At 37.6% G+C, this 13,715-nt stretch overlaps 1 protein-coding gene across 1 annotated transcript; it reads left to right on the top strand.

Moving 5' to 3' along the window:
- Nucleotides 1-1,001: 1,001 nt before the first annotated feature.
- On the top strand, nucleotides 1,002-13,359 carry LOC128886147 (chloride intracellular channel exc-4). The gene is made up of 4 exons (XM_054140771.1): nucleotides 1,002-1,193; nucleotides 11,176-11,481; nucleotides 11,842-12,168; nucleotides 12,552-13,359. Exons 1-4 carry the CDS (start codon nucleotides 1,125-1,127, stop codon nucleotides 12,630-12,632), a joined length of 783 nt encoding a protein of 260 aa, XP_053996746.1. The 5' UTR covers nucleotides 1,002-1,124; the 3' UTR covers nucleotides 12,633-13,359.
- The last annotated feature ends 356 nt before the right edge of the window (nucleotides 13,360-13,715 follow it).

The following is a 13,715-nucleotide window of genomic DNA, read 5'->3' as shown; positions in this document are numbered from 1 at the left end:
TTGTCGGCCATCTTGCGTTGCTCTTTTACACCGGGAAGTTTAAATAGGACTATAATTGACAATATGGTTGTATGTTTGAAAATAATTTTTTATTATAGTTTATCACGCGATTTATGAAACTCTCTTCTTCCTTGGGTTTAGAGCCTTATTTTTGTAAAATCTGGCGATCCCTTTACGTGCACAGGAACACATTGGCGAACCTGGGGCCGACACTGACCCCGTGACGGAGATCTAAATATCTCGGAGTGAGGGTCCGCGGGCGGAAAATCACAGAAATGATTTCCGAGACGCTCAGGCTAACCTAGGGGTAAATTTTCCTTAGCGAAAATGTTGTCTGAGGTTTCGTTGAGAAGATATTAACGGAAAACACTGACCAATCAGAGCGCGCGTATAACGTTGGAGCGGCCGCGGTAGCGAAGGCTATGTTCTAAACGGCCGCGCTTGTACGCGAACAAGCGACTCGACGTGCATCGAAAGACATTGACGCGGCCGCTCAGCGCGTAGCCATCGCTACGCGGCCGCTCCAACGGTATACGCGCGTTCTGATTGGTCAGGGTTTTCTCTTAATATCTCCTTAACGAAGCGCCATCCGACATTTTTGCAAAGGAAAAAGTTGTTTCAAATCACCTCCCGAACCACCCCTTTTCTAGGTATTACAACATTTTTGGGACACCCTGTATTACGGCTTTGGATCGCGGGGTGATTACTCGAGTGCCGGCTGTCTCGACTGGACGGAGATTTCCACCTCGCTCTTGCGACTTGTGTTGTTTTTGAACAATTGTGTATTGTGGAATTTATTAAATCTGGTAATAACATTTTGAGTTCCTGAACAGTTTTTTGTCTTGTGAAATAACACCAATCTTGAGTCACGATTTTGGTCAATTTCTGTGCTAATATACCGACCGCGGCGTGTAAAGATAGATTTGCTAGTTGGTCGATAGGTCGGCGCCATTGTCGTAAACGTGGCGCGGCACGCGCTGCGTCAGTATTCCGCGAGCTTCCATCGTGTTCTGTTGGAGTTTATCGTTGAGGAAGGAAAACCGCGTTCCGTTCGTTCGTGAAACTACGGTGTAGGATAAAAAGAGTGGCTTTCCCCCGATAGCTACGGAAGAACGTATTCGAGGATGGCGGACGACAGTCACGAGAACGGCACCAGCAACGGCGACGTGCCCGAGATCGAGCTGATCATCAAGGTGAGTCTGGCACGCGTGGAGAGCGAAGACGAGGAGAGAGATAGGGAAAAAGGCGATCGTTCCTGTGCACGATATGGGCGTGGAACGTGGAACGAACCTGGGACCTGGGACTTGGACTGGTCTCGTTTCTTCCTTGCACTCTCTTCTTCCTCTCGACGTGTCTTCTTCTTTCGGTCATCACCAGCGCCGCCGAAAGGACAAATTCCCAGTGACAAAGACAACCCGCGCGCAGAGATGAGCAAAACTCTACTCGAATAACAGATAACGAATAAAACCAATCCGTAACTATTCATTCGTGACGTTTCATCGTTGAATATTTCATCCTACCATTTCAAATTTAACTTTTGTTCAACGAGTCGGAAAGCTGTTTATCTTCTATTCGAAAGTTTTGCTCATCTCTGTCCATGCGTGCATCATGTCCACCGTTTCAACAATAGCGGAGCTGCTTTAGGTGACCATTTGCTCGACCGTTAGACAGTGACCGGCGATATTCTTATCTAGACGAATATTTCGATTAACGAATGAGAGATAAACCCCTTTGATCCGTTACTCGTTAAATGCGAATTGGATATTCGAATTGTGGAATGAAATATTTCGCGATTAACCTTTTGACTGCCGAATAACTTCAAGCGAGACGCACGCTGTTGCGGAAGACTTTTTCACGCGTTGGGCATATGTACGCGTTCAACGCTCATGGGCGTTTACCGCACTTGGTCAATTGGTAAACTAAAACTGTATAAGTCAGAAGCTTAATTGTATTAATAGATAGATAATAATTCGACCGTTGAAACGAATAAATCGTTATATGTTGGCCTTCTTCGGTATTTGACATACCGAGGGTCATAGTGATTTAAATGAACTAAAAAGTAGAGCTATATGTATTATCACTTAATATCAATTTTGTATTTACACCACAGGGTGCAATTAAATTTCTAAATTTAATTCAATTCTTAAACTTGTACAATTTTATACAAAATAAGCTGACAAATATTAGTTTCTATTTTAATAAGGAAAGGAATATTGCAATTACTATTGCATCTTGTGAAAATATTAAATCCTATTCTTTTCTTTCTTTCTCTGCCACTCGTTAACTATTCAAATGAGATTTCGTTCATTTTCTGCCGTTCAAGGTCCAAGTCGTATCCCCCAGCTGTCTTTTGATTCCGTTTCCCCGTTTTCATGGTCTCGTTTTCGATCGATTCGCCGATCGATCGAACACAAGAGACGTCGATGTACGAGCCGGACTTTGTCTTAGGGAGACATGATGGCGAATTGTGTTTACTGGGGAGAGCCTTTCTTCACATTTGTCGATGACTAATTGCAAGCATAACAACATTACCGAACACACGGAAACTTTTTTCGCGAAGAGGAAAGCCGACGTAGTGCGGAGATAGATATACATATATTATACACACGCGTGCATACCTGGATTCTGCTAAGCCGCGTTATTCTACGTCATTGGCCTCCGCTTACATGAAGGAAACCCTCGACTCTTATCTCGCGCGATACGTTCAGCTACGTTAATGCTTCTTTCCTTTTTCGGTCGAGCGCTTGTCATCGCTTGATTCGTTGCTGACTCCTCTCCGTATTCGACTGTTTCCTTCTGACGTCACCATTTTATTTCATTTATTTATTTAAGGTAGTTGTAACGAGATGGTCACGTTCAAAAATATAGTTAAAAACTTCTGTAAAAGTGCACTCTTACTGCTCCCACACACGTCTATAATAAATCAATTGTATATCTACACATGCATGCATTAACGTTATTCAAATGTCTTTCGTGATTTTTTTACACAGAGTAATTTACTTAAATTGATTGAATTTGAGAACATTTTAGAAAACGTTGATAATATTCAGAAAATACGAGTCGGTCAATGACGACGACGCATTTGCGCGTCTATATATTAATTTAACGAGATTAGAACCATTTATACATAGTTAAGCGGCGAGGATAAGGAAATAAGCGCGCCGTAAGGTTGCGCCAGTGTCTTCGTCGCCGATGCTAAAACCGTCTTCAACGGAAACTAAACTTTTTTTTTTTTTTATAGAAATCGAGAAACGACACCGGAATTAATTTCTTGACTAGTGAAACATAATTATTATAATCTTAGATACCTTGACATAATATTTTTTATAAATAAGAAATTCTTTGTTCTGTTATGTGTGGATTGCGGATTTTTATGCCTTTATAGAAAGTTTGAATGTGCAAGAAATGTACATCGCATCAACGAGATGTGATGTTATCGTGTAAGCTCTGAGAACAATGTGAAAAGTTTCGTAGAAAAGCAGCTATCAGAATTGCAGTAATAACGTTGATTAACCATCAAAGAAAATTACTTTGAGTAATTTTCAACAAGTTTCGAATGTCGTTTAAAAGATAAACGTTTGTCGAGGGATTAACACTTTGTGGTTAAAAACTGTCCCACATTTCGCTTACCTTTATTATTCTATTTCAAATGTTTCATTCAGTTGGCAATCCTATGAAAACTGTATGTTGAATGAGTAAAAACAGTCAGTGGATTATCGATACCAATTTTTGTGCAGCTTTGTGTAGTGAAAAACATACTTTAAACAATGATATCGTTCCAATTGTTTAATTCATATTCAAGCCACGTAAATATAGTAAACGTATATCAAGGACGTTTGGAAACGATTAGTCCATCATTCCCACGAATTGAACAATATTGTTTCAAATAAAAACACCCTATCTCAAATATTTCTTGTGAAATAAATTGAAGAAATTACCGAATGCACTTTAAAATGTACCTAAAATATTTTCAAATTCAAACAAAGAATTAAGTAAACTATCAAGTAACTATTGAAGTGGTTACGATGGATCGTTAATAGCTCGTGGCGAACGACGATTACATTAATCATTAATCGACTGTTCACGATTGATGGTTCCTTTTAATTTAATTTTGTATTTAACGCGAATCCTTCACGGATCAATTAAAATTCAATTAAAATGGTAATAATAACCTAACTTTGATGAAATGAATTGTTTATTTCACTGATGTTATATTATCCATATTGAAGGTTACAAATTTAAAGGTTAAAGTTAGTTGTGCGAATAAAATTTGTCCTATCTCTGTCGTCACAGATTCGTGGCGATAGATTCGACCGAAGGTAAACTCGATCCGGGTTCCGAGAAGGCTCTTTCACCGTGCGTTTCCTGGGAAACTGCTCCTTAAAGGGAAAGAGGCTTCCCTCGATTGTCCAATTATGCGTTTGCCGATTAAACTTTCGCCAATCGGACGATCGACTCGACCCGTTTCGCTTGTGTCGCTCCTAATCGAACTAAAGCCGTTGGACGCATTGTCAGACGCTAATCTTATCGCGTTACTGCTCGATACCGACAAATCCAAAAGAATACGATATTCCAAGCCAAGAATATTCTTCGTAAACACTCCTGTTATAGTCCACGCTTGAATCGCGTATGCAGGTGGATTTATTCGTCTGCATTTTAATACTTGTGTGTCAGTTACGAGTTACAAGGAAACAGTATTAACACTAAACCTAAACCAACGTTCATTCGAAATTATTCCTACCTTGACGGAACAAATAGTCTTAAAAGAGGTTATACCACTTTCGTCGTTACGAAAAATCGAGTTTTTTTCTTAAAGTACTCCATATATACGAAAATGATATGTCGTTAATTAAAGATCGGTATCGAAAGTGTAGGGGCAGTTTTGAGCTCTAGAAGTAGAGGCGTGCAATCAGCGTAACAGAAACGTTAAACGCGTTTTTCTCGAAACAGCATTTTCAAAATCGGCGAGCACTCTCTATCCTCGGGAATTTTCAATCGATCGACTTGAATCTCTCTTTATGTAATCATCATATGTTCTTCAAGTGAAATACAAAGGCTCTTTTTTTAATTATATTAATATTTGTATTTTTTATGCAATTTTAAGTACTGTAATTTGAGTCTTTTGTATGTTATAATTTGGAGCGATGTAACTTTATTAAAAATGTATATTTTTAATAACGGCTATGTATTTCACTATCTTTTGGAGTAAGAAAATTAATTCATTTTGTTTCTATATTCGTATATAAAATTATATTCGTTTAAAATGGAACGCATTTTTATTTGAATATTCCTATTAACTTGTGGTATTCAACAAGTAGCGAATCTATAGCTTATCTTTCATTCGTTATGCGAAATTTGTATCCAGGTAATGATACTACCTATTTCTGTGCCATCTATTGTTTGATGAATTCAGTGGATTTCGAACACCTTTTATGGTTGTAAATAATAATTGGCCGCGTGTAGTCTGTTCCGTGTTCCTGATTGTCACGCTTCGAATACCGCTGTATTTCTTTAATTGCGTATCAAACGGCCATTTTACATCATCTCGTACTCCGAGGTGAACCTCTTAAGGCAAACCTCTTAATTTTCATACCTTTTCAATTTTGCATACACAAAACACACTATAAATACATGTATTCGATTCGTATAATATATTTATATTTTAAGCACTCGAATTTGAATTTGAGCATTTGAATTATGTTTTAAATAGCAGCACGATTTTTTCCGATGCCTAATAACAGTATCAACACGTTTGCTGCCAGTATAGAACTCGTGAAAATTTCTACCAAATTCAAATTTGTTCTCGAGACTGTTAAAGATTAGATAATCGCAGATTCGTCGTTGTATTTAATTTTTTAACCTATTTAATTCGCAAATCCTACCCAAGCGTATTTTCATTGTTATTTCACGTTTGGAATTAATATTTTTTTAGTTCTTTAGTGAAAAGTCCTGTCAGCCATTTCTGGGTGACGCGGCGACTATCTCTGTTAAAGCGATGTGTAGGTTAAAATTGTACTCGTTAAATTTTAATTGCAACGTGCCCGTTAAGCTTGTGGTTGTGCAACTGTCAAACGCGGTATCAAAGAGCAGATGCAAAGCGAGCCCAATTGGGGACGTTAAGGGAAGGGAAGGGACGGCGAGTAAGAAGAGGAAGGGGGAAAATAGCCGATGTTTACGCAGCAAGGGGGAAAGAAAGCCAGAAGAGCAAGGAAAGCGGAAGGCAAAGGAGTTCATCGTTTAACGGTAGAATCTCGAGGACCTCGGCTCGAGCTCCCCCGTCGTTTCATCCCGTTTGACACACTTACGGAGACCTCGTATGATCGCCTTCTGAGTGCAAGGTCGGCCAGTTACCATTAAATCTCGTGTAATGAATCTTCCCCTACTATCTCATGCTTTCGTAGGAATTCTACTTATACGGCACTCGGCGTTGCTACACCGCGTGTCAAAATTATACGAAAACTTGGATTTTGGTGGTTTTACTGTCTTGAAACAGTTTTTCATAGAAACCAATTGTACAACGGTACTCAAAGTGCCAAGAACCACTGGACGCAGAAGTGAACCTAATCCCAGTGTTATTTTTCATTCGTGATAAAATATAGTTTTAGGAGTTAAAACATTCCTCCAAAGAATCTTTGATATTTCATGTTGTTCTAATTTCGCTGGAACATGGGAGATTTGAAACAGTATAAAACTTTATATAGATTTTAATGGTCTATAACACTGTAACAAAATATTGAAAGAAACAATGGTTTATTTTACAGAAATTTTTCCCCGTCAATTTTTCTATTTCTATATTTTTTATCCCAACGGTAGAGAAGATTAACAAAAGATACAAGGAAAGTTGGTATCAGACAAAGAATTAATGAATTATTCGTCGATTAATAACTCTGGGTATTATATCCTCTTCTAATAACCCATAATGTATTTTTATTTTACTTTTCAATGTTAATAACTTCTTATATAGACAACACATCCGCATCTTTTACGAAGTTTTCAATATTAATGGCACAAAATTATATTGCTTCGGTAATATTAATCGTATTCCGAAAAATAGCCGAGTAGTGAATATTCATCGTTGGCATACGACGGTAACAGGAAAAGTATCGTGTAACCTAACCGCCTGTGGTTAGAAAAAATCGATCGAATGTTGTGTTGTGGCTTAATCCTCTTTAAGGTCATTAACAAGCGGCTGCCACGAGAGACGAAACGATGTTCGTGAGTTCTCTAGGAGGCTATGAAGCGATTTTCCGAGAGTCGAGTAAAAAGAAAAGGTGCAATACTTTTAAGTAGAAATACTCTACTTGCGTTATGAAACTGTATTCATCACTTTATACCACTGATATCACTGTATGCGCGCATATTTATCATACTTATTTACCGCATGCGGTTGAGCATTGTACAGAAATTTGTGTAATGACGCATGTCCAATCTGCATTATTTCCTTCTCTCTCGTTTCGTCAAAACTGACCACCTCTGGAATATTATTACGAACGACGAACTACATTATCTCACCATTATCGTTAAAGCTAAATTGAATATAGTCATAATATCCTCTATATAATTATACTATATATTTATTCAGGCGTCTTTTAGTACTACTCGTTTTCTAGAATTACACCTAAAAATAATAAATGTCCTGTACCTGCATTTAAACGATAATCAGAGTGCAGTAAATATAGTTTATTTATTAGAACGAGAGTTTACAATCATTTAATTTGTCAAAAGTCTTTCTTTAAATAATTTCGTATATTCAGCGATTATACTATTAGCGTTTATATATACATGTAACGATATCAACTATTACCATAATACTATTCAAAATATAATCAGTCGATCGAATAGAAACAATTATGAATGAATTTCAATAAATTATTCCTTTCTTTTTTCCGATAAATTATACGTTTCTTTATCGTATAGATTAAAATTAGTTGATACTCGCAACAAAAAGCATGCCTTTAGTTAAAAATATTATTCTTTTGGTCAAATACGTAAAGAACCAAGATATTATTTCAACTCGTTGCTTCTCATTTGGTTCTGTTCGCAAGTTTCGTTCTTTCTTTTTTTTACCCTGCACACGCTTATTCGAACGGCGTGTGCGTTGCGGGCGAGCTGCAAAGTTTCGAAAACCGTTTTATGTTTCTTCTGAAACTGTACCTCGGTCAGGTTAAAACGAGAAACCCATGTGTAGGTGCGCTGGCGCACGGAGAAATGCTTATTTCAGAAGAAATCAGGAATTTGCTTCGGTCAACTGCCAGCCACGCATCTGTATTTGTCTTGCATGCATTTAACAGCGGTTTCTGCTTTGTTGGATCAGAAAGAAAAAAATATACATGTCGAATTGAGTAACCACCTCCTTTTCGAAGTCGGTTAAAAATAACCAATATTTCCAATTTTTCGTTCTCCTAAAGCGTTGGTAATGAAGATTGTCTCAATGCTAGTCACAGTTTTCGTTAGAACCAAAAAATTGACTTGCACTTAGAAAAATGGCCGCCGTGAAGAAATATCAGTGACGCTATCTACAATCGAATTGATACCTCCATCTTCTGCCACCCTCAGAACCACACAACTTTTACCTGAAACATTTTTTTGCTAAAAAATGTCCAAGCTAAAATAGGACAACCCTGTACATGATCCACGATTAATCGTTAAACTGGACGCGTTGAATCACGACAAAGACCGTGAACGTCGATGGTAAACGAATTTGCGAGCTTTCGCAAGAGAGAAAGGAAGGCGATAGAGGCGAGCGCGTGGAGCGCGAGATCACTTGCGTTCGAAGATGAAAGACGTTCGAACGTCTTCGTGACATTTGATCCACCGTCTCGGCGCTTTTCGCGCGACGATGATATTTGATGACACGGATACCTTTGCCGATTTCCAAAGTCGATTGAACCAAGCGAGACGAAAGTACACTGCATTGCAATCCACGTGCCTTTGGCAACCTTCGGCATCGATCTCTGTCAACATATTCCTTACAAATCGGTAACAATTAATAATTCTTTGAAATAGTAGTCGAATCTTTGCGATCTCCATGCATGTATTTAATACATTTAAATATTCAATACATATATGTATAATAATTAAATGCGCTTCAATTAATACCTAACCAAGACCCAATCGTTTCAGTAATGTACCTACATACTGTTGCTCTAATTTTTTTTTAACGGAACAACCATCTTATTACGTTATAATTTATGCTTGTATTCAAATGAGCGTACAATAAATCAGACGGCATGGAGAGTACATTTTTCTCAGCCTCTCATCCACGACTCTTTTTATCATTCGGAGAAATGTATAAATAGCACTTTAAGCGAGAGTAATCTTCCCACGTTTATTCTATTGATACGACTTCGCAGCCACGGTGCTCGCATAATTTGTCGCGCGTCGCATACTAGCAATTAATCATCCTCGGTCCGTCACACATCGTATTCGAAAAACATACACGGAACTGACCAAGCACAAAATTGTCGCGATCTGGCCTTGACCAAAAAGTCGTCGGGCTTGGCACAACAGAAACATACTTGTTTCACTTGGTTATGACTTGGTCTCGCATCGCTCTTCAAACTTGGAGGTCACGTTTACGTCACTGAAAACAAAATAATCGTCACTGAGAATACCACGCTACTCCCAAATCGCTTCCAAACCAGACACGAGCAAACTTCTTACTTGTATAAGCATTTATTGACCCTTTGACTGCGTGACGATTTTTGCTCGAAATTCTAAGAGACCTAAGAGGTGTGAATTTAAAGAAAAATATCAGCTGATAGGAGATGATAAGACGGGACACTCTTATATTTACAGTATATTCATACGACGATTAGTTTCGGAGATAAAAGTTGAAAACTTAGAAGATCTTTTTCTTGAAATTCAATTTTTCCAACGTACTTCTAGCTTTTCAATTTTCATTTTCGAAACTAATCGTTCCAAGAATAAACCGTATGTATGAACAAGTTTCGTTTTATTGGAATTAAATTTCACTTATTTCTGGTCGATGTTATTTTAAAAAATTGATATTCATTTTCTCTGAGTTGTACTCAAACTAATTTAAAAAAAGTGACATGACAATTTTTCTCTGTTAAAAGAATCGCGAAGAACACTTAATATGTATGTAAGTCCTAACTGGTCGAACACGAAACGGTATCTGTTTTCTCCAGTTGATCGAGCAAGCTTGGACTATCTGGAGTACTCGCTCCGCTCTCATTTTCCCGATGTCACGGTTTATTTATTCCCCTCGATGACGCACCGTGCTTTCTTTTTCACTGGAAAAGAGACATACGCGTTTTCCTGTGTCGTATCGTCGTGAAAAGAAAGGGTTTAACCGATTAACCCTCCAGTGGGCGCGCTCTCGGCAATTTGCTGCTACTTTCCTTTTATATTATAGGCAAAAATACGTTGACCGCCGAGGAATGAATGCCAGAACTTTTCATTAAGGAATGGACAATAGTTAACGACAATTGTATTAATTAGCGACATACCGTTTTCGTATATATGTGTACAGGCAGTACTTTAAGGCAAAGAAGATCAATTTTTTGAAACGACTAAAGTGGCGTAACTCTGCCTAGGAGAATTTAAAACACACAAATCTTTAAGAATCGTTTGAAGAGAAACTTTTAAATTTTGTTTTGCGAACATTTTTCTATCGCCATAAGCATACTTCGATGAAGCTCGAGTATTGGTGCAATACGAGTAAATTGAATCTCGGCAACACGCCAGCTTCCACCGAGAACGTCGTTTCTATTTTCATTCCGTTTCAACAATCTCCTTTAACCCAACCACGAAAGCTTTTTTCTCTAAATTTAGTTAAGAAAAATGAATGTCCTTTTTTTTTTTTTTTAAATGAGTTTTCGTTGTGGTTTGGAAATTATTTGTACCTTACAACTAGACTGCGGATATTTACGCAAATTTATATTTTTTTTCAGATACACATTAATCCAAATTTGAACGAAAATATGTTTTAATTTCCCGACAGTGTATCGTGTATTTTATTGTTGATTCCTTGGTGAGACTTTTTTTATGCTGTCCCTTTTCACCGCATAAAAAAGATTTGCTTTAATACCGAATGAAAAATTATTTATTATAGCTATTTATGAAATTTCTAATTTTTTTTTTTTTCACCAACGACCAATGTGTTAAATAATAACAAGTTTGAATAATTAGACGTCGTCGTTATGTTCACAGGCATCCACCATCGATGGCCGACGAAAAGGCGCCTGCCTCTTCTGCCAAGAGTACTTTATGGATCTCTACCTTCTCGCCGAGCTAAAAACTATCTCACTCAAGGTGACCACGGTCGACATGCAGAAACCACCGCCAGACTTCCGCACCAACTTCCAAGCGACTCCGCCGCCGATTTTAATCGACAACGGTGACGCGATATTGGAGAACGAGAAAATCGAACGGCACATCATGAAGAACATTCCCGGTGGACACAATCTCTTCGTGCAGGACAAAGAAGTGGCTACCCTCGTCGAAAACTTGTTCAGCGTACGTTAAGTACCGGAGCTGCTTCAACGAGAAACTTATTGTACTTTCTCTCGTTGTTGCTAGCTACACATTCTAAATTTACCGACTTTTTCAATTTATCGACAGTCTTTGTTTCTAATACAGAATGCGAAATGCAGTAAATATTAATAACGTATTGTGGAAAGAATAAGGTATTTTTTTCTTTGCACTTTATGAGTAAGCTAATTCTAACTCTTGATTTTATGCATTTGTGACATGTATGAAAATATGTATGACATCTGCAGAATTCTATCTTAAAAGAACCTTCACCATTTATATTTAACCATTACCTTCAACATACCCGTTATTAGTCTCTAATTGTATGTGATTTCTCTTTTCCAGAAACTAAAACTATTATTACTGAACGCGAAGGACAAGGATAAAGATCCGAAATCCTCGTCGCTAATGGCACATTTGCGCAAAATCGACGAGCATCTGGGCCGCAAAGGCACGCGGTTCCTCACAGGCGACACAATGTGTTGCTTCGACTGCGAGTTGATGCCGCGGCTCCAACACATTAGGGTTGCCGGCAAGTACTTCGCAGACTTTGAGATCCCAGAAACTTTGGTGCATCTGTGGCGGTATATGCATCACATGTACAGGCTGGATGCCTTTTTGCAAAGTTGCCCGGCCGACCAGGATATTATTAATCATTATAAGCTGCAACAGGTAAGACATTTCATTGAAAATCAAACAATAAGGCAATTAGTGTTACTAGCAATTGTCTAATTTTATTAAATGAATTCATTTTTATGGAAGCATCTCCATAATATAAATCTTATATGATCTAAAATGTGAAGCTATCTCAGAAAAAACCGAAAAAAATGCAAAAATCCGTATCTCGAAAACCTGTTCATAGAAAAAATTTTCATTGCAATTTTCGAGTTTAGCGGACCAAAATACATAAGAAAAAAAATAATGTAATTAGAGAAACGTAAACAAATTATTTTTGAAAAGAATCTACACAAAAGTTACATAATTGCTCGTAATATCAATTGTTTCATTCGGTTGATTTTCAGTTCGGTTTAATGAAATTTCTCTTATCGTTGCAGAGCATGAAAATGAAGAAACACGAAGAACTGGAAACTCCAACATTCACAACCAGTATCCCCATCGAGGTCAACGACGACTAGGCTGGACCTCTGCCGTCGGGTCTACGATCTCGTTACTTTGATTCAGAAAGATTATCGTCGGTATTCGGTGTGGACACGTACACGAACGCGAACACGAACGGTGTAAACACGACGGCGCAGTAAACGTTTTTACTATTAGTTCCAACGGACGTCTCCGTCTAGGAAGAATTCATTATTTATAAGAAGTACTCGGAATCACACGAGCATTCTATTAAAAATATTCCATCATTTCGATTCCGATTACGTCGACGCCGTTATACCGATTTATATAACACTTTTTGCTACGTATATTTGATAAACTATCGACTATTAAGGCTTTCAAAAATGACCTGTATATGCGTGTCCAGAGAACTATATGATTTCTTCCCATCAAATCCTTATCGTTCTACGTTGTTTTTCTTTCTTTACGCTACGTATCAATTTCGTTACGTAGTCTTTTGACTTGAGTAGCATTATTATTAGAAAAGGCATTTTAATCTTTTACATGTACTTTAGATCAAAACCTCGTATTTTTGTAAGAGGAAGTTTAGGTGTTTTTTTTCATCCATCTTCTTATGACGAGCAAAAGGGACGTATGCATTCGAATTAAAATTATCTACCGAATACGTTGATATATTATTTGTTATTTTTTTCTCTTTTTTTCTTAAAAACTGCAATTGTATTTAGCGTGCATTTCTATATTATAATCAATAAAACGACGCAATGCTTATTCTTTAAAGGCCCTGTATACATTTTCTTCGATTTCTTAGTTACACCACCCCATCTAAGCAGAAAGGAATAATCTAGTCTGATCTACTTCGTCTAATAATAAAATTTCTGAAAACATCTTTTCAAACATAATTTACAATAGGATTTAAAGAAGACCTGGTGCATACGTTTCTTCTAAGGTCTATGTTAAGTACGATACAAAGTTCTTAGTTAAATTCGTTTCATTGTTGTTCGTTTCGTTTAAAATTCTTAACTTTACAAATGGTCCTATGGCGAAGAGAAATTTAACAAGTAATTCTTCGGTGTTATGAACCACATTGTAAATGATGATTTTAAAGTGGAAGAACGATCGTCCCGAAAATAGTGCTTATTTCT

Source organism: Hylaeus anthracinus, unplaced genomic scaffold (assembly GCF_026225885.1).
Source record: "Hylaeus anthracinus isolate JK02 unplaced genomic scaffold, UHH_iyHylAnth1.0_haploid 11982, whole genome shotgun sequence".
NCBI lineage: Eukaryota > Metazoa > Arthropoda > Insecta > Hymenoptera > Colletidae > Hylaeus > Hylaeus anthracinus.
Note: the sequence above shows the minus strand (reverse complement) of the source record. Positions and strands in the feature narration are given on the sequence as shown.